The 23,312-nt window shown below is 49.2% G+C and overlaps 2 protein-coding genes across 16 annotated transcripts; both read left to right on the top strand.

The window, feature by feature from the left end:
• The first annotated feature begins 2,068 nt into the window (after positions 1-2,068).
• ALAD (aminolevulinate dehydratase) lies at positions 2,069-13,659 on the top strand. 6 transcript variants are annotated; one of them, XM_074330870.1, is made up of 13 exons: positions 2,111-2,268; positions 4,115-4,223; positions 7,985-8,172; positions 8,959-9,175; positions 9,659-9,755; positions 10,118-10,253; positions 10,372-10,455; positions 10,556-10,644; positions 10,932-10,987; positions 11,075-11,162; positions 11,255-11,341; positions 11,670-11,799; positions 12,444-13,659. In XM_074330870.1, the coding sequence occupies exons 2-13, from the start codon at positions 4,123-4,125 to the stop codon at positions 12,500-12,502; spliced, it is 1,332 nt and encodes a 443-aa protein (XP_074186971.1). In that variant the 5' UTR covers positions 2,111-2,268; positions 4,115-4,122; the 3' UTR covers positions 12,503-13,659. The 6 variants fall into 6 exon arrangements, with proteins under 6 accessions (XP_019610168.1, XP_074186971.1, XP_074186973.1 ...); XM_019754609.2 differs by lacking the exon at positions 4,115-4,223 and having other exon boundaries at positions 2,069-2,268; positions 9,125-9,175; XM_074330872.1 differs by lacking the exons at positions 2,111-2,268; positions 4,115-4,223 and adding an exon at positions 2,282-2,425 and having other exon boundaries at positions 9,125-9,175.
• A 5,702-nt stretch (positions 13,660-19,361) lies between these two features.
• Positions 19,362-23,237, top strand: HDHD3 (haloacid dehalogenase like hydrolase domain containing 3). 10 transcript variants are annotated; one of them, XM_074330877.1, is made up of 4 exons: positions 19,384-19,517; positions 19,815-19,878; positions 19,979-20,292; positions 22,186-23,237. In XM_074330877.1, exon 4 carries the CDS (start codon positions 22,324-22,326, stop codon positions 23,077-23,079), a length of 756 nt encoding a protein of 251 aa, XP_074186978.1. In that variant the 5' UTR covers positions 19,384-19,517; positions 19,815-19,878; positions 19,979-20,292; positions 22,186-22,323; the 3' UTR covers positions 23,080-23,237. The 10 variants fall into 10 exon arrangements, with proteins under 10 accessions (XP_019610175.2, XP_019610169.2, XP_074186984.1 ...); XM_074330879.1 differs by having other exon boundaries at positions 19,815-19,892; XM_074330878.1 differs by lacking the exon at positions 19,384-19,517 and adding an exon at positions 19,527-19,714.
• Positions 23,238-23,312: the final 75 nt, after the last annotated feature.

Raw genomic sequence — 23,312 nt, 5'->3', positions numbered from 1 at the left:
AAATTAAAATATATATACTAAAAGGTACAGGTAAGTATAGAGCTAGATAAATTTTCACAAACACACTCAGATCAATAAACAACATGACCAGCACCCTAAAAAGCCCCTTTGGTCTCCCTTGTAGTCACTCCCTATGTCTCCAGTGGTAATCACTGTCCTGACTTGGAACAGCACAGATTTATTTTGCCTGGGATTGTATTTCATGTAAACGAAATCATACAATATGCACTCTTGTATCTGACTCCTGCTTAACAAATCTTATGTTTAAGATGTATTCATATTGTTGTATTCAGAATACTCTTAGGGATCAAAGTGAAAGATTAAGGTAAAATTACCTTAATTTTGGGAGGTGGGAAGTAGGGATGGGAACATGTCTTTTAGTCAAGAATGAGAGACATGGGAAGGATAGAATACACCAAACAGTAACATTTAAAGTTTTTTCATCCTGTTTGGGCTCTTGGAGGTAGACGATCCTAATTATTTTTAGTTATCAATAAACTCAGAGATGGAACAGGTGTCATGAAAGAAATGTTGGGCAGGGAATCTAAATAGTGGGGGGGGCGCGGGGAATGAATAGTAATCCCTATGAATTGAAGGAGCATGGTTAGCAGACATTGCAGAGATAACCCAGTGTGATGTGGGGCAATTTACTTAATCTCCATGACAATTGTTTCCCCAGTCTCTAAAATGAGGATAGTAACAGTTGTCAAAATTAGATAAATGAATGTAAAGTGCATGGTACTGTCCCTGACTCTAATGGACAAAAAAACATTACTTCCTACCAACTGAACCATAAAAGAATCAGGAGGCTTTGCTAAAATTAAAAATAACAAAAGTTTTATTCAAAGACCTTAGGGCTTGCAAACTGGAAACACAAGTAGGCAATACCCAGAGTATTCTGAAGAAGAAAAGAGTTTGAAAGTTTTTATATTGTAAAAAGTACATTTTTGAGAAAAATCAGTCCTGCATTCTTAAACTCTGGATTGATCCAAGATAGAAATCTTCCAGGTATCCAGTGGTCTGGTTAATGGAACATTTCTTTCTGAGTTGTTCAGATGGTTATCTGTGGAATTAATGTACATCCAAACATTGATGCACAACTGAAATGTTTAAGTTCCCAGGCTAGTTAAAACAAAAATAGAATTGTTTTCCTCTTGCCTCAGCCTACTTGATTTTTAATAATTTAGCATCTTGACCAAGGTGACTCCATTTTATTTCTTCACTTTTTCTCGTTCCTTTCCACCACCTTCCTTATTTGAACAGAAATCAACTCTAGTAGCTGGGAACTAAGCAGTGTCCTATTTCCACAGCTTTAAGCCTCTCAACCTCTTTAACTTGAAATACAGAGGTATAAAACAGGTGTGGGTTATTGATTTTGAGAAGCAAAATCTGAGAATAAGTGTAGTACAATTCACTGGCATCCTCTACAGTTGAAAGGCAACTTTTCAATAGTCCCTGATTCACCTTTATGAAGGCATATTCCTTTGCTATAGGGAATTGATCCCGATCCCTATTTCACCCAAGCCCCAAAAGCCTTACTAGGTTCTTCCCACCAGTGCACATACTCTGCCCAACTCTGCCCAGCCCCCCACAGGCTTTTGGTCAGATCTCCCCTTGTACCCATCATAGGTCTGATGCCCAAAGTGCCCGTGTCATTCACATCACATCTCCCAAACCATGGCACAGAGTAAGTAGACCTGAGCAATTACGCTGGGAGAAATTTTCTGTGAAAACTTGGAAGGCAGCCTGGTGCTGAACTCAACAAAATTTAAAAGGCTCTCCGTAAAAACGGACTTAGCTTTTGTGTTAGGCATTACGGTGTTGTTTTAATGTCCTCGACATCCAATTACTCTTTCAACAAATAATTAACCTGCACCAAGCATGCGCTAGGCTGGGAAGAGGACTGTAGAGAGACCGTTGGAGCTCTAACCGCTTCTGAGAGCGGCTCACTCGCCAGGGCCCCTGTGCCCACGTGGGCTCCCTCCAGCCTTTCCCCCGCGCCATGCGCGAGTACGGGCGGGCTCTCCAGCCCTTCCGCACACCGATTGGCCAGCTTCGAGCCTGACGTACATGTGCGACTGCGGCTGGAGCTGACCAGCTAGCCGCTGCTACCCTAGTGCAGGGGGCGTGGCCTGCACGCGGGTGCAGACTGAGGGTGAGAGGGAGCGCTGCTTCCGGGATTGCCACCCCGCCCCCCCGTGGGCCCCGGAGACAAGAGTGCGCGACAGCGGTGGCGGGAGCGTCGCCTCGGATCCCTTAGGGAGGCAGGTGAGCGGGGGCTGGACTCGGCGAGATGACGGACGTAGAGACGGGGCCTGTAGCACCAAGAACCGCCACGTCCCCAGACCCACATTGTGCTGTGCGCCTGCAGCGCTGGCAGTGCAGCCAGGGATCCGTCCTGTGGCCGGCATTTGGGGTCTTAGAGGTAGATTTTCCCGCTACAGCCTGGGTTGGAGTCTCCGCGTGTCCGTAGCCCTTGAGGGCCTGGGTGCGGGCTCCGCGTCTCCACTCTGTGGTCCACTCCCTTGGAGACCGCTGCGGCAGTGTTTCTGTAAGAGCAGAGCGCGAGGTGCCATCGCCGATATGCGAGGGAGGTGGAAATAATAACAGCCGCTTTGTGGTAGGCTTGGACGTAACGCTACTGCATGGATTGACCCATTCACTCCTTACAACAGCCCATTGAGTGAGGCTCAGGTCCTCATTTACCAGATCAGGGAACTGAAATTAGACAGCTGGAAAGTGACAGAGTCAGAGTTTGAACCCATGTGTACAAACTGGAAAACCCACACACTGAACCATCATGCTGCCAGCTGCAGCCAGGTCCAGAGTCACGGTCTACTTCTCTCCCCCTCTACCCCCTTCATCCAGAGCTCTCCACAGTCCAATTCTGCTGTGTGCTTTGAAATCTGTACTTAAAGTATCAAGGGGTAGGGGTAGGGGTGGCCAGTTAGCTCAGTTGGTTGGAGTGTGTTGTTAGAATTGCCGGTTTGATCTCCGCATGGGCCACTGTGAGCTGCTCCCTCCTTAAAAAAAAAAAAAGAAAGAAAGAAGAAGGATCAAGGTGTAATAGTAGGCACTGAGAGCTGGGCTGCTGGAATCCCGAATTCTAGCCCAAGATCTGCCACTAACCCCTGCCTGTGTCTGTCCCTCTCTGAGCCCAGTTTCACCATCATTTCAATGATGCAATCAACAAGCTTTAAGGACCCCCTTAGGCAAATTGTTTAGGAATCTGTGGACCTGGCAAATTCTCCATAGCTCCAGTTAGCTAAACCCAGAGGAGATTGGGCTCTTCAAAACCCTAGGTGAAGACTTGGTCTCATTCTTCTCTTTAATTCCTGTCTGTCACGTTGGGGCAGGCTCAGAGTAGGTATTCAGGAAATGTGGATTGAATAACAAGTTGGTCTGTTTTCAGAACTGCCTGACAGCTGCAGTCCTGGGCCCCTCCTCTGGGCTTTTGGACCTTCTACCTAGCTGGCCTTCCCGGCTGTCTCCTGGCAGAGTCTGCCAGAGCTGGCAGCAGCTTCCAACCCTCTGTACCAAGACCATTGCCTCTGGAATCCTCCGCTGAGCACAATATGGAGGACAGGGAGGGGTTCAAGCCCTGCAGCTCTTTCTCAGCCCCTGCTGGTGGCAGCTCTCACGGGGGCCAACTTAGGGTACTCCCAGGTTGAGGAAGTTACCTTCTAAGGAAGGAGATACCTTCACAGTCAGTCTGAAAAACTACTGATCCTTCAATGTTCCTTCTTCTATGAAGCCATTCTTGACTCCCAGACACACAGGACCCTCCCACAGCACCTGGTCCATCCCTGTACTGTAGCATCTAGGTGGTGATTATTTCTCTTGCCCCACATAAGCTGCTGGAAGGCAGGGACCCCACCCCCCACCTCGGATATCTTGGAAGACCCTGTGACCCTCACAGGTTTAAGTGATAGTTCTCCCTTCTGGGTGTGGTGCAGAAGGTACAGTTATGATGGCAAGATTTAGTTTCAGCTCAGTTCTACTCAAAAAATTAGCTACATGTTTACTGTGTGGTTAGGCATACCCCTCTTCACGATCTCTAATTTTCTCTGAAGCTTTGCCAGTTTGATCCTTATGTATCACTCCCATTTTATAGATCACAAAATGAAGACTGAAAGGCCAGCAACCTTGCTCAAAGTCACACACAGCAGAGACCAGACGTGGGGCTGTTTGACCCTGAAACGTGATTCTTTCTGCACCGCCCTGTACTGCCTTCCAGCTAAGCTAACCTGTTCCATTGTGGGGCGAGCATAGGTGCTGGGCTCCATGGTGATGTGCTCTTGACCTCAGTGTGGTATCACAGGATTTAAGGGGCAGCTTGCGAGCTCCCTTGATTTGGAAGAAGTGCCCTCCCAACTGTGTGAAAATCTCCCAATCTTTGAGAGACTTTTTGCAAAGCCAAACCTCCACCTGGCTTTGGCTCTGCAAACAGAGACGCAACTTTGCGCAGGGGTGTTTTTCTACTCCAGAGATATTTTTTAAGCACCTGTTGTAACAGAATGACCATGTTTGGTGTAGGTAACAGGGCACTGGAGGAGAAGCCAGGAGGCCCCATGGTCAAGCCCTGACTTACAGTGTGGTGTCAGATAAGTCCTGTCACCCTACACCCAATTTTTCACATCAGAATGTAAGAAATAAACAGGATTGGTGATTTCAACTTTTTAATTTTTTTATTACTGATACCCATTTCTCAAAATCAAATCACTCTCTGAACCCTAAAATTTAAAAAAAAAAAAAAAAAAAAAAAGATTAAAGTGAAACTGTCCTAGTGAGGCCTCCCCTTCACCACTCTCACCCTCCTCCCTTGTCCCCACCCCCAACCCCCAGTCTCCTTGTAGTGATATGCAGACTGCAAGGAGCCTAGGCAGCCCTGCCCTATTGCTTCTGATAAACAGAGGGCGTTTGCTACCTCAGCCTTCTAAAGTAGATGCAGAGTTGAGGCCAGTGGAATGCAGCTTTGGATTCCAGAAGCCAAAGAGGCCTGCTACTAAGGTTATTCTCTGAGAATTGAATCAGACCTGTAGACCCAGCTTGACTCCAGAATGACATTAACTCCAGACTTGACTGCAGGATGACATTAAGCAAGTCACTTAACCTCTCTGAGCCTCCATTTCCTTATCACTAAAAGTTAGGATGATTCTCTGCAATTAAATGAGATGTTATAATAGATACAAAGTACCTAGTCTAGTGCCCGGCACGTAACACACACAGTATATTTTTCTCTTAATTTCTCCATCTCTCCAGCCTCCAAGGCAGGTAGTAGAGGCAGAGAGATGCCTACTGAATCAAGTCTTTACCAATACTATGGGCTATTGTACCCTGCACTCACTGTCTAGAACAAACGCAAATTCTGGCTCAGTTACAAACCAGCTGTATAGTCTTAGGCAACTGACTTAACCTCTAAGCTAGGCTTATCCTTGGCATACCTCAGAGCAAACTCCTACACAATGTGGGTACTCAGGACTTTGGAACTGCTGAACGATTGCTCATTTGGGGGTTGGAGTTTCTTTGAGGACTTGCTTCTGTGTCAGATAATGTCGCTGGCTCAAGGGTGGGGTGGTAGGCTGTGTCCCTGTGTGGCTCCTGATAACCCCAACCCTGCCAGGGAGGAGGATCAGATAAAATGGGGCCCAGAGCTGGTTGGGAGGGAGCTAAAGGAGCCTGGGAAACTGGGGAGAGAGGCACATTGGTGTACTAAAGGACCCCTCAGACCCAGGAAGAGCATAGCCTTGGGTAAGTCTCTGTCCTTCTCTGCACCTAGAGGTCCCGTTCACACAAGGAGAGATTGGTGGCTCTTTTTCTTTCCTACTTGGCTAATGGGTGTTCTGCCAGGCACCTTGTCTGAATGAAGGTAGAGCATACGTACAGAGACCACCGAACCATAAAAAAAAAGCCTTAAGACTGGAAAACGAAGCAGGCAAGTCCACTGAATATAATGGAATTTACTGTAGGGTAATTTACTTACAGGAAGATTGGGTCGGAGTGGAAGAGACAACCCAGCAGTCTGCGCGGATTATTCTCTGCTGCTAGATAATTGTTACAGTAAATATTTTATAGTATAGCTGAACTACTAATAATTGACAAGACAGAGGGACAAAGAGTGCAGTACAAGCTAGGAACCTACCTCTTGGTGGTCTTATGGATAATTGCTTAGAACTGATGCCAGCACTAGTTTGATATTTACCTCCATTGCTATGCCATTCTGGCCTTTTACTGACAGTATGCTTTATGGTTACATTGTGTAAGCTTACAGGACACAATTAGTCATTAACTGAGGCTTTGGTGATGGCTGAGGTCACAGTTCTCGGCATGAAAAAACAAAAGCAGGGATACAAAGATGGAGTCAGTTTTGTTCACATCTTCTTCTATACACACCTCCAGAAAGAAGCGTCTAAAACGGAGCTCTCTGCTTCCTCTCCAAGCTCTGCTCCCTGCTGCCCTCTTTCTGCCTTGTCCCTTCTCCGTTGCCCACCAGGTTAAATAAGCTCAGAGCACCCATCCCGAGAGACTGCCTTATGATGGCCCTTTCTTCTCCACCCCTCTGGCCCCACAGCCTCTGTGCTCCTCTGCTTCCAATCTGCTGTGCTCAGGCTGTAAGAATTTTCTTCCTAAAGCTAGGCTCTGACCTGGCAACTCCCCCTGGTGAGAAATCTTCTGTCCTCAGTCTGGCCCCCTCATCCCTTCCCCTTAGACACACAAGGAGGAAGCTTGATTGCCTCCTCAGGTCCTGAGAACAGGCCATAGCCATCCCTCCTTCCCCACCTCTGCTCCTTTCTTCTCTTCCCGAGGGAACGTTCTCCCCTTTCCCTCTGACTAGCCGAACCCACGTGTCCTGCAAAACCAAGTTCCAGTCCTTGTCTTTGAACAAGCTTCTTCTGACGTCCAAATTCCCGCTGGAACTCACGGTTTTTATGGTAGGCTGCACCTCTCCTAGTGCCCTCAGTCAGCCCGCCTTCCAGAACTGCAGTGCCAACTCGGGACGAAATCGTGTGTGCAAGTGTCCTGCATGGCCTGGCACACAGTAGGTGCTCAAGAAACAAATGACAATGCCTCCACCCCAGCTTCCTTCTGTCTGGCATCCCTTATTTGGCATTTAGGGCATATTGTCCTGTACTTCATGTAATTAAATATTTACTATGTGGCAGAGTATGTGGGGGAGGCAAAAATGAACTCACTATGGTCACTGCCCTGCAGAAGTTCTGTCTACTGGGACAAGATAAGATGGGTCAACAAAGAATTGTTATATAAGAGAGAGTGTGAGCTGGGCAAGAAGAAAAGTTTCAGTGGGAAGGGATGCCTTGTGGGGAACCAGGTAGGATTTGGAGGTGGGACGTTGTGGAGAGAGCATAAGCCTTCTCCGTAAAGGGAGCAGGGGAGCAGAGCCAGAAGATGGCCAGGAGTGGCTTTTTCTTGGGGAACAGCAGGGGGCTCTAGGGCTGGAAAATACGGGTGTCTAGCTCTCTACCAGGTGCTATTTAATCCTCTCAGTATATATCCTGCCTGACAGGAAGTCCCTGGAACAAGGGCTTAGCAGTGCTTTTCTCTAGAGGTGAAATTACGGAGCCTTTTCTCCTTTGGCTTATCTCAAGTTTCTGCCAAGCACATGGATGTCTTCCATGGAATACACAAAGTTTAAACGTTGGCTAGATCAGTGCTCCTCATACTAATCTCCAATCCATCACAGAGTGATCCTTTGATAAAATAAAATAAAAACGAATTACTAGAAAAATGTTATTTGAAAAGAAAAAGATCATATAAAGTACTAGCCCAGATTTCACATCATTAGGTGCAAAGGCCTACTTTCATTCCTCTGCTTATCTTACAGGCCAGCGGGGACTGGGGAACCACACTCAGAGGAGCACTGGGGTGGAGAGGAAGGCAGGCAGGAATCTTGAGGAGCCTGGGGAACATGGCCACCTCCTGGGGACAGCAAGCATGTCTCATGTGCCTCCCATTGCCCCCACAGAGCTGAGCACACAGCAGATACCTCAGGAGCCCTCAGTTCCAACCCGTTTGCTGCCCTGCGCCGCCACTGCCCACCATGCAACCCCAGTCAGTCCTGCATAGCGGCTACTTTCACCCACTGCTTCGGACCTGGCAGACAGCAACTACCACCCTCAATGCCTCCAACCTCATCTACCCCATCTTTGTCACGTGAGTCCCCAGAATGAGTCAGGTCTCCGATCTGCAGGGTGGGTGGGTGGGTGTGTGACCGGAGCAGGCATCTGTGTTGTTTTGGGTGGTGAAGTGACCTGTCAGCTTGGAGCTCAAGGTATTGGAAGTGGCCTACTGGGTTAAGGACAGTCATCTTAGGAATTAAACAAACCTTGAAAAGAACTTGATCTTCTCAATTGGAAAAGAAGAGTAACCCTTACCTGCCTCCTGAGCTTTTGCAGTAAGACAGAAGCTGAGAAAGTGTTCTGTAGAATTGTAAAGTGCTGTGTACACCTAAGAGGTTGCAGTCATGATTATTTATAATAGCAACAGCTGACATTTATTGAGTCCTTACTGTGTACTAGGTACTATGCTAAGCACCTACATCTATAGCTCATTCAGTCCTGACAGCAGCCGTATAAGGAGGGTATGGCTATTACCCTTGAGAATGTCATCTCCACGAGGGCAGAGATTTTTGTCTGTTTTGTTCAGTTATATCGCCAGAGCCTAGAACAGTACCTGGCACATAATAAGTGCTCAGTAAGTATTTGTTGAATGAATGAATGAATCCACCCAGGATATACATGAACGACCTGAGGCTCAGGTCGTTGGTATGGCTTGGCCAAGGTCACCCAATCAGTTAGTGGCCGTGATAGCAAGTGAGGACCTTTTGGCTTCAGAATCCAACTTCTCAACCACTTGACTGCTTCCTATGGTTACTCTTTTTCTAGTATAGTTGCTTTTATTGTCACTGTTATTTTTTTGTTGTTCCTATTATTATTTCAGGCCCTGGGCTTGACCAGGCAAGGGAACCAGACACTGGACCCCATCCTCTTCTCACCATCTCCACTTCCATATTCCTTTCCAGCTCCCCAACCATCACCCCCAGTCACCCCCTCCCCACTGGCCCTTCCCACCACTGCCAATTCATAGCTCACCCCCACTCTTGCAGGGATGTTCCTGATGACATACAACCTATCGCCAGCCTCCCAGGAGTGGCCAGGTAGGCGACACGGTGGGGAAAGCAAGGGGATGATGGAGGGAGAGGTTTTACAGGTGGAGGTAGCAGGAAGCAGAAGCAGACTCAGGAGGTAGAAGGTCCACAGAGTCTGACTTCAACTCATTAGTGAGAAGGGTATTTTCAGGGTCAAGGTTGTTCCATAACAGAAGAGGCAGCCTCGTTAAGTAATAATGGGCTGTCTGTCACTAGAGGTGTCATAGCAGAGTCTTGCATGGGAGAGCTGACCTTCAAATGGGTGTTCAATAAGAAAACACTGGAAGACTTTCCACATCTGAATTCCACAGCTCTGCTGCTTGGGGCCTCGGTTTCCCCATCTGTGTGTTGGGTGCATTCCTATCCCTCTCTGTACTATGGGGCTTGAGTCGTCTGGTGCCATGTCCAGCTTGGCCCTTCACAGACGCAGAGTGGGGAGGACCTATGGGGGGACCTGCCTTACTTCAGCCCCTGCATCCCGTCTCTGTGCAGGTATGGTGTGAACCGGCTAGAAGAGATGCTGAGGCCCCTGGTGGAAGAGGGCCTGCGCTGTGTCCTGGTCTTTGGCGTCCCCAGCAAAATTCCCAAGGTGAAGAGTCAGAGGAGGCGTTAGCGGGGAGGGGCAGGGGAGGTTGGATGAGGCTGGGCTGAGGTTCCCCACTGACCACGCCCTCATTCTGGCCTTGTGCTGGCCCTGGGGCCACAGCTGAATGGACATGGCCTCTGCTGTTCATACAGCACCCACGTAAGGTCAGGAAACTAAATAGGGCTGTGACATCCTGACCGGGCAAGTCAAGTCCCCTCTGCAAAGTAGGGACAGTCCTCACTGTGCTTCCCCGTCCAGCGGCTGTGATGGCGATACAAGTAGAGGGACAGGGCTGCACTCGGAGGACCGTGGTGCCGAAAGCTTCATGTGACAGACACCCTGCTTGGTCCTCCCTCTGCCACTAGGATGAGCGGGGCTCTGCAGCCGACTCGGAGGACTCCCCAGCTGTCGAGGCGACCCGTCTGCTGCGCAAGACCTTCCCCAGCCTCCTGGTGGCCTGTGATGTCTGCCTGTGCCCTTACACTTCCCACGGTCACTGCGGTGAGGTCCCTGCCTCCCCCAGCCCCTGCCACCTGCACTCCCACCGCTCAGTTCTCCACATACTGGGAACAGGCCAGAGCCTAAAATGCTCCCTACAATGCAGCTCTCTGACCTGCAGGGCTTCTGAGTGAGAATGGGGCTTTCCAGGCCGAGGAGAGCCGCCAGCGGCTGGCAGAAGTGGCACTGGCCTATGCCAAGGCAGGTGAGTCAGTCATCAGCAGGGATAAGCAGCCCCGGGTCAGGGAGGTGGCAGAGTGAATAGGCAGGCCCTGGAGTTCTAAAGGCCACCCTCTACCCTTTAGGATGTCAGGTGGTAGCCCCGTCGGACATGATGGATGGACGCGTGGAAGCCATCAAGGAGACTCTGATGGCATATGGACTTGGCAACAGGGTAGGGGTGGGGAATGCAGGGAGGGGAGGGGAAGGTGAGAGAGCTTGAGCCTGGACCAGCCCCACGCCCATATCTGCCAAGAATCACAGAACTGAAGACAGCACTGGACAAGGCCTTTGGGATCTCTCTCAACCTCTGCACCTCAAACGGGGAAATGAAGGCCCAGAGCTCCAGTGGGACTAGGGCACAGGCCCTGTACTTCCCAGCCTGGATCCTTGTTCTGCCACATCACCCTGGGACATCTGGAAAGGGCTGACTGAACCTCAGCTCCCGTTGTCGCCCCACAGGTGTCCGTGATGAGCTATAGCGCCAAATTTGCTTCCTGTTTCTACGGTCCTTTCCGGTGAGTAGGGATTAGCAGGGTTCTGCTGGTAATTCCTTGACCCATTAGCCCAAAGCTGGAGCCCACCCCGATGCCTCTGCTTCCCAGGGATGCGGCTCAATCAAGCCCAGCTTTTGGAGACCGCCGCTGCTACCAGCTGCCGCCCGGAGCACGAGGGTTGGCCCTGCGAGCAGTGGTGAGTGACCAGAGCTTGAGCCCCCACCCCCCAGTCGGTCCCCCTGCCTCCTCACCTCCCAGGCACTGACCACACTGTACCTCATCCCTTAGGACCGGGATGTCCGGGAAGGAGCCGACATGGTCATGGTGAAGCCGGGGATGCCCTACCTGGACATTGTGCGGGAGGTGAAGGACAAGGTGAGCACAGAGCGAGACAGGGGCCTCAGGGAGACAAGAGTGTGGCCATGGACTCTGGGACCTTAGATTAAGGCACTGAGCATCTCAGGCTTGGAAGCGATCTGCCCCTGAGCAGGAATCCTCCCCTCTTCACCCCTGCCCAGGAACCACCAGTGGGCAGGAGTCTTTGAACAGCTTCTGCTTTGAAAAGTCCATGAGCCAGGCTGCCAACAGCAGTGACTCAGGGCATGGGGCTCAAGATGGTCACAGATTGGCCAGAGAGGAAGGGACACTTCCTGGGACACACACCCCCCTCCACGTCTGCCTACCGCTCGCCGTTTCTCTGCAGCACCCCGAGCTCCCTCTCGCTGTGTACCATGTTTCTGGAGAGTTTGCAATGCTGTGGCACGGAGCCCAGGCCGGGGCATTTGATCTCAAGGCTGCTGTCCTGGAGGCCATGACCGCCTTCCGCAGAGCAGGTAAGCAGGCAGGGGTGGGGTTTCGACCTGTGCCACATGGACTGATTGGCACTTTGCCCAGAGAGGGAAATGAAGTCATGAGACAGCCTCAGGCCTGCAAATGCCAGTGGTCTAAATAGACACAGGCTGAGGAAGAGACATGGAACGTAGAGCAGAACAGGGAACAGTGAAGAAAGCAGAGCCCTCTATTACTTTTTCGGTTCTGAGACCTCAGCCTAGCCTCACTTCAGTGCCCTTGCCTGTCATAGAGATAAGATACCTGGTACCTGGTTGTCATGTGGGTTAAATGAGATGAGATGTATAATTGGCATATGTTATCACTCTATAAATGGGAGCTGGCTGTTGATATGCCACACGGTGTGGGAAGGGAACTTGTAGCTTACCTATTTCCCTCACTGTGCATTTCATACATTGGCAAACTGAGGCCCACAAAGAGAAAATGGCTTTGCCCATAGTCACACAATGTACAGAGCTAGAACTGGGAAGAGCTGGGCCCAGTGCTACCAGTTCTAGTCTCAGTTGTGTCGCCCACCGACTGTGCCCCTTCATAGTAGCCTTCTTCCCCCTCTGGCCCTCATCTCCCAGGTGTGCCCAGAGCTGATGCCCTGCCCCTCCCCTGCTTCCTGCTTCTCTCCCCCACACAGGTGCCGACATCATCATTACCTACTACACACCTCAGCTGTTGAAGTGGCTTAAGGAGTGATGGAGAGAGTCTGGAAGAACCAAGAATTGGAACTTTAAAAAGGTCCCGGGCCTTGGAGAAGTGAAAGCCAAAGTAAATGCTGCTTTTAGAACTTTGCCATCATGCCCTCTTCCTGCTCACATGCTGTCAGGTGCCTCGCAGTCCCAGGTGGTTTCTGCCAACGTGCCAAATCTTACCACTCACGGCCACATTTTCGTGGGCTCCTTCAAGCTTCCCACCCTCTCCTGAGTCAGCCCTGAGGCTACCGCTGTCATTCCAGCTCCTTCCTCTGGTGTGGCTTCAGCTTAAAAACCCCCAGCAGTCAAGGGCGCAATCTTGGTGGGGCCTGGGAGAGGGGCCTAGAGCATTAGGGGAAGAGGAAGGCAGTTGGATCATGGTTCCACAAGTGCTCCGGAAAGCCCAAAACCTCTGGCAGCATTGCTAGGCGCTGGGACTCAGGCCTAGATTGATATCCCCGGGATTTAGAGTCGAGATTTGCTGCAATTTCAACTGAAAGGTGATTCTCACACAGGCCAGGGATCTCCAGGACACCTGAGATCTCTTATTTTACTCAGAGCCATAAACCCAGGAAAGAAGTACTCATTAACGAGCAGAAACATTGCCTGAGGATCAAAATCCAGAAGCAAAGAAAGAGTTCTTGACTGTTGGAGGTGCCACCATCAAAAAAGTTTTTTATTAAAGATTTTTTTTTTTTTTTTTTTGAGAACGTGTGCTCTGTGCCCAGGCAGTGCTGGGTACTGAGCATCTAGCAGGACAGACCTCAGCCTGTCTCTCTGCATGAAGCTATACAAGAATGAGGGAGACAGACAACAACAAGAAAACGAATAAAATAGTTATACATTATAAGTGCTTTGAAGGAAAGGGTCTGAGACAGAAGAAAGGGGGCCTCTCTTGAGAGGATGGTTGAGAAAGCCCTCCCTGAGGTTGAGGGACGAGGAAGGACCTTTTCAGAGAGCAGAGGGAAGCGCGCCAGAAGCTTCGAGAATGACACGAAGTGTGCAAAGATCCGGTGATGAGAGGAACTTGGCAGCGCTGCTGGGAGCAGGATGAAGAGGAAGGTGGGTGAGAAGACTGGAGGTTGGAAAGGTAGATCCTGCACCTTTTTGGATTTTATTTTGCATCTGATATAAAGCCACCTGAAGGATCTTAACCAGTTACGTGTGGTCCAGTTTCGCACACTGCTTTTATGGGGAAAGCGGAAGGATGAGAGAAAAGGCAGGAAGAAAGAGCCTGTTTGGGAGGCTGCTGCAGACCCCCGAGAGCAATGGTGGTGGTTTGACCATGGTGGTGTCAGTGGACATAGGAGGAAGCAAATGTATTTAGGATACATTTTGGAGACAGAATTAGCAGATTTTGCCAGTGCTTTAAATCCAGAGGGGTCGAGGGTGAGGCAATGGAAGAAAGCAAGGATGCCTTCATGGGTTTCTGACTTGAGCAACTGAATTCGTAGTTTCAATTTTGTTCTGAGACTGACAAGATATAGTATTTCCCCCTAGTTGAAAGTTAAGGCCCAGCTAAGGAGGGGTCCGTGTACAAGTCCACCTGCCCATCTGCAAAATGACAGAGAATCCCAACTCCAGGCCCAAAGCAAGTTCAATTTGGACCATGAAGCAAAACACCCCATTTTAAAATTTAAAATTATAAATGGCCGGCAGCTCCTGCAGTCAGACCAGTCTCTTCTGACTCTTGGTGGTCTTCCCCAGGGCTGTGGCCGATTTCACTAAAGACCTGACCTCAGCCTATGGGAAAGTGGCCAGCCAAGATCGGGGCTTCAAGAGTCACAGTTTCTTCCAGGAAGCCTGAGCCTGGATCTACCTACCACTGAGGGGCCCAAAGCACTCACTGGTGATGAGTCACTGATGGGTGTTGGGGCTTCGACTAGGCCACAACCTGTGACAATCTTAGCTTCTTGGCTTCCTGTCTCCTGGCCTCTATCCTCTGAGCTCATTTCTGGTTAAAACGACTAGTGTGAAAGGGAAGGTTCTTCAAGACTATCCCAGACTCTTTGCTGCCAAGCAAATACACAGCCTGGCTCTGTTCTAGGCACAGAGAGACAGTAGCCAGACACTGCCCTTTAGGTACAAACAGTCCACAGGGAGCAAACAACTCTGTGTATCCAGACCCCCACCCCAGGGGTAACATTGAGTGGAATGAGTCTCCCTGAGAACCAGGAAGCACACGTGTCACCAGTGATGTGGTGACAGGTGCTATGAAGGAGGTCACCAGGACCTGACCTAGTTCGAAGGACCAGAAAATGCTTCCCTAAGGGACTGACATTTAAGCCTAGACCTGAAGGAAGAGCAACTAAGCTAACACATTCCACCACCCTCACGTTTTGCTTTACTAAGATCCCTAGAAGTACAACCTCAGTGGCTTGTGGTTGAGGGTGTCAAAAAGCAACAGGCATTTTAACCAGCCAATTTACTACCAATTTCCCAAGTAGAAAAGGAGGAATCCTGACCTGCTCCCTACCTCACATGGACTCTGCCAATTCCACATATTAGTGCCTGTGCCTTGCAGCACCCCATAATCTGTACTGTTCTGGGTAGTCTTGGTGACAGAAACTAAATTCAATAGGAAATGATTGGTTTTCATAACTGGATTGTAATAAGGTCAAGTGTGGCCAGATCTAGGGTCAGAGGCTCTCATGGAGGCCTCTGCCCATTCCTAGCTCTCTGTTTGCCTCAGCTTGGCTTTATTTTGCCCCTTAACAACAACATGATCTTTCCATGTTCCTTTAGACCTACCATCCCAGAGAAAGATCCTTTCTGTCCCATCGTTCACATAGCAAATCTCTAGAGGTCTGATTGGCCCTGCTCAGGTCACATGGCTGACCTCTTGGCTCAATTACTGTAAACAACGGCATGAGAGATGCGGCACTGTGATTGACACAGTCTCCCTCATTACACAAGAGGCTGTTGTACCAGTGGTCCCCTTTATCTGGAATTGCTTTACCCCAAAATCTGTATGACTGTCTCCTTTTTATTAAGATATTGGTTTAAGCGTCGTTTCCTCAAAGCCATCTCTCCTGATACCCAATTTAAAGTCCTTCCCCAGTCACTGTATTACTCAGGATTCAAGTTCAGTAGATATTAACAACAAAGAAAAAATAACGATAGCTTAAGATGGAATATTTCTGAGCCGTCCAGAGCTGTCAGCTACGTGATGTAGGCGGTCATGGCTCCTGCCTTGTTCTGTCATCCTCAACATGTCTCAGCTTCCATCTCGTGAACACAGATGGTGGGTCCAGTTCCCACCATTATGTCCTCTTTTCAGCCAGCAGGAAGAAGGGCAAGTGGAGGACAATCCAAAAGTTGCACACAGCACTTCTGTGTACATGTCCTTGTCTGAACTTAGTCATATGGCCACACCTAGTTGTGTAAGCAAGGCTGGAAAACAGTCTAGTGGGGCAGCTAAAACTCAGGTTCAATTACTAAGGAAAATGGAGAGAATGGCTATTGGGGCATCACATGGAGTTCTTGTAATCACAGAAACTGGTCAGAATAGCAAAGTAAAAGAGGTCCTTAGAGACAGGAGACAGACCCAGAGAGGGGGCTCGTCCAAATTCACACAAGCCAGGAGCAGACCAATGCTGGGATTCAGGCCCAACTCCAAGCCTAGTGCTCAAAACTGGGAAAGAGATTGTAAAGGGGTAGGGGTGAGGAATTGCTTTTAGACGGACTTTAGCTTTTTATGTATTATCTTAGCTTCAAATTCATTTATATTCATGTATGATATATATCTAACAAGGATATAGCCATTTGTTATTTCTGTAAATAAATGAAAATGGCTAGTACATGTATGAAAAGGTCATTAGTTAACAGAAATTCAAATTAAAACCATAGTGAGATCGATAGAACCATACATCCATCAGAATACCTAAAGTTTTTAAAAGATAGACAATGCCAATTGTTGAGAATGTGGAGCAACTGGAACGCTCAGATAATTCCTGGTACAACCACTTCAGAAAACTGGCCACATCTACTGAAGCTGAACATATGCATACATTATAGCCCAGTGATTTCACATCTAGGAATTTACCTAACACAAATGCGTACATATGTTCACTAAAATTAGACATATTTGAGAATGTTCATAGCAACATTTTCTATTTGTAGTAACCAAAAACTGGAGATAACCCAAATGTCTACCAACAGTAAAATGTAGTATATTCATATAATGGAATATTATAGGAGAATGAATGACCAACAACTACACATAGCAATATGAATGAATCTTACAAATAAAATTTTGAGCTAAAGAAGGCAAAAGAATGCATGCTGTATTACGCCATTTTTACACAGTTCAAAGTAAATATGCAAGTAGAAGTCAAGTAGTGGTTACCCTCTGTGGGGGTGAGCGACCGGAAGAGGACGGGGGCTCCAGGGTTCTGGAAATGTTCTTTTTCTTGGTCTGGGTGCTGGTTGCATAGCTATGTTCAATTTGTAAAAACTCAAGAACATTTACACTTATTGCACCTTTCTCTATGTATCTTCTAAGTTAACTAAAAATAAGTATTAGATTGGTGCAAAAGTAATTGCGGTTTAAGGCTAAAAATAACCTGGCAAAAAACTTCCAATTATTTTTGTAGCAACCTAAAAGATGAAAATTTATTGTGTCTGGTGTGCCCAGCCTGGGTTTACTTGTGCTTTGGGTGTGAGAATCTCAAGGAAAAAGCCCTCATGTAAGAAACATGTTTTCTCAAAGACAAATAACTTAAGGCAGCATCCAGTGTAAGTGACATGCCAGGTGTATCCAGGAGCAATCACCAGGCCAGGACACAGATCAAGGGATGAAGCCTTCCGAGGATTTCTGTCACCTGACTTCAGAAGGACACTACACCCATTAAGTGCACCCATTTTTGAACTGGCAAATCAGAAGGTTATTTCAGAATAGCAGGGACCTGTCATTAGCTTTCCCGTGACACACAAACCTCCTTTTTCTCTCCTGAAAAAGTTACTGAGAGAAAGAGAAAGGCAGGACCTAGAGGGCGGTTAAATCAGGGCCATAACTCCTGGAAGTACATGCACATAGATTTTAATGGAAATGCCCCCCTTGTGCAATGGGTGCCCTGGGTTGAAACAGTTATATGACCGAACAAAACCTTAACCTCTCAGGAGACAATTATCTCATCAGAAAAGAATCATCTACTTCTCAGAGCTTTTCCATGTCTTCTCATTTGATCCTGATGTAAACATGCTCTACTTATATGTGGAGAAACTGAGAGTCCATGGGCAAAATTAATTCTCTTGGAAATTATAAGCTAACTTGGACTTCAGCTGGAAGTTATTTTGTCCAACCCTCCTCTTCCCCCTCCTCCCATTGTATATTGTGAGGCTGAGGCCCAGAGAGGAAAAGGATTTACCAGAGGGCTCACAGAGGGTCAGGTGGCAGAGCTGGGAGCAGAACCTAAGGGGTTGGGTTTTAGGTAACCCTGGAAAGTGGACAATCTCAGACACTGTTGGATTCTGTGAAATGCAGATGGACCTCTGGCCTCCCAACTACCCTTTCTACTCCCACTTCTGGGATCATGCTTGTGACACATAAACCAAGTTTTGCTGGTGAGCCCCTGGAGTCAGGCTCTGCCTTGAGGCCCAGCATCTGTGACTGCATTTCGTATTCCCTCCCAGGCCGGAGCCCAGTGAGGGTGAGGCAGTTCTGAATGAAGTAAACAGGCCAGCCTTGGAATACAGGCGGAAGTTTTGTAGAGAGGGGAGAGGGGAGAGGGGAGGAGAAAGAGAGGAGAGGAAGAGAGAGGAGTGGAGAAAAAGGAAGAAACAAAATTGTATGCATGTTTGTGTGCTCCTAGAAAAACGTCTCATAGCATAACAAAACTGCCACTGTAGAAACACCTGGGGAGTGAGTGGGGGTAACAGGCCCTCCTTTTCTTCCCTGTTGGGGCCTCAGCACCTTTGCACTTGCCAGTTTCATATCTGTCCCTTAATTTTCACCTGGCTGCCTTTCAGATCTTTGCTCTTCCCCTAACCACCTCATCCAAAGAGGCCCTTCACTGCTCATGAAACCATTGTTTTATTGCCTCCACAGCACTCATCACTATCTAAAATCTTGTTTATTTACTTGATTTTTGTCTGTTCCCCCCATGTTCCATGAAGGCAAGAAACTGTCTTGTTTCCCACTGTATCCTCAGTGAAGGACAGGGTGAGACACAGAGAAAGACATGTTCAGTGAGTATTTAGTGAATGAGGTCGGGCTTTCTCTTTTTTCTTTGTACACTTTGTATTATTAAACATTTTTGAGATGAGCATGAAACCTTGTTTTCATTTTTTTTTTAAAGCAGCTAGATTACTGCAGAGGGTTGGGTTAGACAGGTTTCCAACTGAAAGCACTTCCCTCCTGGTTCTCGTTGGAACTCAAATCAGAGAGGCGGCCCGAGGCCACACAGCACTCAGCAAGCCAGGCAGGGACCCAAATCCCCTTCTTCCCGTCAGCCTGTGTTCCTCCCAGCAATGTCGGGACCCAAGGGAAGCGAAGGGTCTTGGGGAAGGGAAAGAGGAAGCGGAGAGAGCGCAGAAAGGGCAGAAAGGAGGGAGACAGCGAGGGCGGGGCACGCAGAACGGCGGAGACAGTGTTAGGTAACGGTGCGACGCGGAGCAGGGGCATAAGGCTGCGGGATGGAGAACCCAGAGTGCGGGGGTCGTAAGAAGGGGCGGAGAGCCTACAGAGGAGCGCGGCAAGAGCAGGTGACAGAGGGCGCCGGGCGCAGGCAGGCGAAGGTGCGGAACGAGCGGCGGGGGCGCGGGGAAACTGAGGGGGCGGAGCCGGCGGGGTCAGGAGGAGGGGCGGAACCGGCGGGGTCAGGAGGAGGGGCGGAACCGGCGGGGTCAGGAGGAGGGGCGGAGCCGGCGGGCGCCGCAAGCCGAGGTAAAGAGGGCGCCCAGCCCGGGGGAGAGCGGTGCGGGTCACTGTCTCCGCTGGGCCGCCCGGCTTCTGTTCGCCTCTCCGGATCCCGGCGGCGGCTGCGGCTTCCTTCTTGACCGGCTTCCCTGCCAGGGAGGTGGGTCCTGGGCCCCAGGGACGGGCGTAGAGCAGTCGGAACGCGCTGGATATGAGAAGGGGTCTCAGAATTGCAGCTGCAGTCGCGGCCTGCGTCCTTAACACCTTCCCGCTGCAGACGGCAGCTGTAGAGGTTTCGCTCTGCGGCAGGCTTACCTGAACTTCGCTGCCACCAAGCCCTGGAGGTGGGCAGGAAGGGTGAGCAGTTCAGGCCTGTAGCTCAGAGTCCCCAGTCCCGGCTTCCAGGGGTGGAAAACCCTTGTGGATCGGGAGCCAGAGCCCTTTGTTCTAATCTTAGCTATGCCAGCAGCTCCCTGCATGACTTTGAGCGAATTCCGCCTCTGCATCGCCCCACCAGCAAAGTGAGTGTCTTTGGGTGCGTCTCCCTAAGTTCTAGACGGATTTAAGATCATTTTCTTTCTTTTTCTAAAACTGTTACTTATTTTAAGTGTGTTTTTCCAGGACCCATCAGCTCCAAGCCAAGTAGTTGTTTCAACATAGTTGTGGAGGGCGCAGCTCACAGTGGCCCGTGTGGGGATCCAACCCGCAACCTTGATGTCATGAACACTGTGCTCTAACCAACTGAGCTAAGTCCGCCCTAAGTTCATTTTCTTGACCAACTTTCTCCAAGATATGTCCCCAGATTCACCAGCCCGGTCCCTCCGTGTGCAAAAACGTGGCTGCACTCTGAACTCTGCGCCATGGGTTTCTTCTGGAAACCTAGGAGAAGAAATTGCATCCAGCTCCTGGACAACAGGCAGAGGAATTTGTTTCCAGTACATTGAGTCGTTAATTCTTTCACTGGCTGTCCACCCAGGCAGATATTACCATGTTCCCAAAAAAATAAGACCTAGCCGGACAATCAGCTGTAATGCATCTTTTGGAGCAAAAATTAATATAAGACCCGGTCTTATTTTACAATAATAGAATAATATATTCTATTATAATATAACAGAATAGATATAGTATGGTACAATAGAATAGAATAGCACACAATAGAATATATAATACAATATATAATATAATGACGGGTCTTATATTAATTTTTGCTCCGAAAGATGCATTAGAGCTGATTGTCCAGCTAGGCCTTATTTTCAGGGAAACAGGATATTACCTCCAGTAAAGATGAAGCTGGGGCTCAGAGAGGCTTAGGGACAGGTAGGACCAGACTGCTTTGCCCTGCATCTCATCCCATGTTATACAGGTTTACCAAAATCAGGTTTTTAAAAAAAATCCAAATATGTCTAAGCAGTGGAAGGGAGCACTGGCCAGAGAGTCTGGAAGTTTGGGTTCTAGTCCTGGCTGTGCTGCTTCTCACTGTGACCGTAGGCAAGTATCTGGCCCTCTCTGGCTCAGTCTTTCCTATTGAGCAGCCAGGGGTTTGGTCAGATGGTCTGCAAGGACCCTTCTGTCTTTGGTATTACTAACAATAGGAATAGCAATTGTGGACAAAAAGGCCAACAAGCTCAGGGGAGGCCTGCATGGCTGGCCTTACAAACTCAGAGACTGCAATTAGCCACATAGGATGGTCTGAACATAAAAATGCCTAACTAAACACATGTCATGGCTGGTAATCACATCCTTGGCCTGTAGTTTCCTTGACAAAGGTCACTCTTGACCAGAAGTGAGCCTGTCTATTGTCTTTTTGCATCTAAGATAACATACACTTGGCATGTCAGAGTAATCCCTTTTTCCGGAACCCTCAGGGCACAACCCGCCACACCAGCCCGAGACTACAGAACCCATCATTGTTATCTTGTTCTCTGAATATCATCTCTATGTGCTATAAAATGTTAGTTGTTAACTCTCCTGTACCCACCAAAGTACAAGAAGTGTGTGTCTCTCCATTTTACTTTTTATCCAATCCCAGAGATTTCCCCGCTTTGTTTCCTCCCACTCCCTTAATCTACCAATAGATTTCATGTAACCCTCCTTACATCTCCTCCTTTGATTCTGATGTATAAAATAAGCTGCAAAACTGCCATTCTCCAGAGCATTTTCTTAATGTCATCCGTTTGGCTCAGATAAAGTCATTGAAGGTGTCTACAGGTTTGGACATTTCTTAGGACACAATTGTAATTGTTTCCTTACCTTGACCTACAAAGTCCTACGTGAACTGGCTCCTATTTGCCCAAAGCACCAGACTCTTTGTCCTTCCTCAGGGCCTTTGCACTTGCTGTTTCCAGTGCCAGGAATACTTAACCACCTCCGTTTTCCACATAGTCATTCTTGCGATCCCCACTGAAACTTCATTTGCCAAGGAAGTTCCCTGATGAAGACTTGACCTGGTCCCTGGATTTATAACCTCATGATTCATGCTGCATTCATTATGCTTAAGTGTTTGTGTAGTTCTTTGTCTAATATCTGTGTCCCCTATTATTTAATGCTTGCCAGTGCTATGAAGGCTGAAACCCTGTCCCATTCCCAGCATCCAGCACATAATAGGTGCTCAGAAATGTGATGTAGAATGAACAGATGATCTGATTTAATCCAGCAGCTTTATGAGGTTGGGTCCTTGTGCTCCTCTTACACGTGAAGAGACAGGGCTTCAGAGAGTGACACTTACAGGGTCACACAGTGAGTTGTCAGCACCCAGTCTGGGTGCTGTTGAACCCAGTCTGTATGACTCTCAAGCCTGAGTTTCCACCTCACCTGCCATCTCATTCCAGGATCTTCTGCTGTGAGGACATTAACTCAAATGCCAGCAGATCTGACCCACGAGGCCTGGAAGGAGACAACCATTAGGTTGTGAGGGATTGTCCAGCTCAGTTTTCCCCGGCCCCTGGAACCTGAGGTGGAGCAGACCCATGGCACACCGGCTACAGCTACGGCTGCTCACCTGGGACGTGAAGGACACGCTGCTCAGGCTCCGCCACCCCGTTGGGGAGGAATATGCCTCCACGGCCCGGGCCCATGGGCTGGAGGTAGAGGCCTTGGCCCTGGGACAAGCCTTCGGGCAGGCATACAGGGCTCAGAGCCACAGCTTCCCTAACTATGGCCTGAGCCATGGCCTCACCTCCCGCCAGTGGTGGCTGGATGTGGTCCTGCAGACTTTCCGCTTGGCGGGTGTTCGGGACGCTCAGGCTGTGGCCCCTGTCGCTGACCAGCTGTACAAGGACTTCAGCAGCCCCTGCACCTGGCAGCTGTTGGAGGGGGCTGAGGCCACCCTGAGTGGGTGCCGAGAACGAGGTTTGAGGCTGGCAGTGGTCTCCAACTTTGACCGGCGACTAGAGGACATCCTGGTGGGTCTTGGCCTGCGACAACACTTCGACTTTGTGCTGACCTCTGAGGCTACTGGCTGGCCCAAGCCAGACCCCCGCATTTTCCAGGAGGCTTTGCGGCTTGCTCATGTAGAACCAGCACTGGCAGCCCATATTGGGGACAGTTACCACCGTGATTACAAGGGAGCACAGGCTGTAGGCATGCACAGCTTCCTGGTGGTTGGTCCGGGGCCCTTGGACCCTGTAGTCAAGGATTCTGTACCCCAAGAACATATGCTCCCCTCACTGTCCCATCTCCTGCCTGCCCTTGACCGCTTGGAGGGCTTACCCCCACAGCTGTGAGTCTGGTGAAGGAAGTGGCTGGGCCCAACAAACACTAGGGACAGGGAACCCTTTCCTGCCCAAGATCTGGCCTTTGCCCCTCTCCCCACAGCGTTGATAACACATTCTGACTATAAAGCAGTGAGTGCAGGGCTTTCAGCCCTGCCCCACTAACCAGCTCCTGGTCTCTGAGATGATTTATTCATCATGTCTGTGTCCCTTTTCCACCACGAGTCCCCCTTACCTCCAACAAG

The sequence above is a fragment of the Rhinolophus sinicus genome, linkage group LG04 (genome assembly GCF_036562045.2).
Source record: "Rhinolophus sinicus isolate RSC01 linkage group LG04, ASM3656204v1, whole genome shotgun sequence".
Taxonomy (NCBI): domain Eukaryota; kingdom Metazoa; phylum Chordata; class Mammalia; order Chiroptera; family Rhinolophidae; genus Rhinolophus; species Rhinolophus sinicus.
Note: the sequence above shows the minus strand (reverse complement) of the source record. Positions and strands in the feature narration are given on the sequence as shown.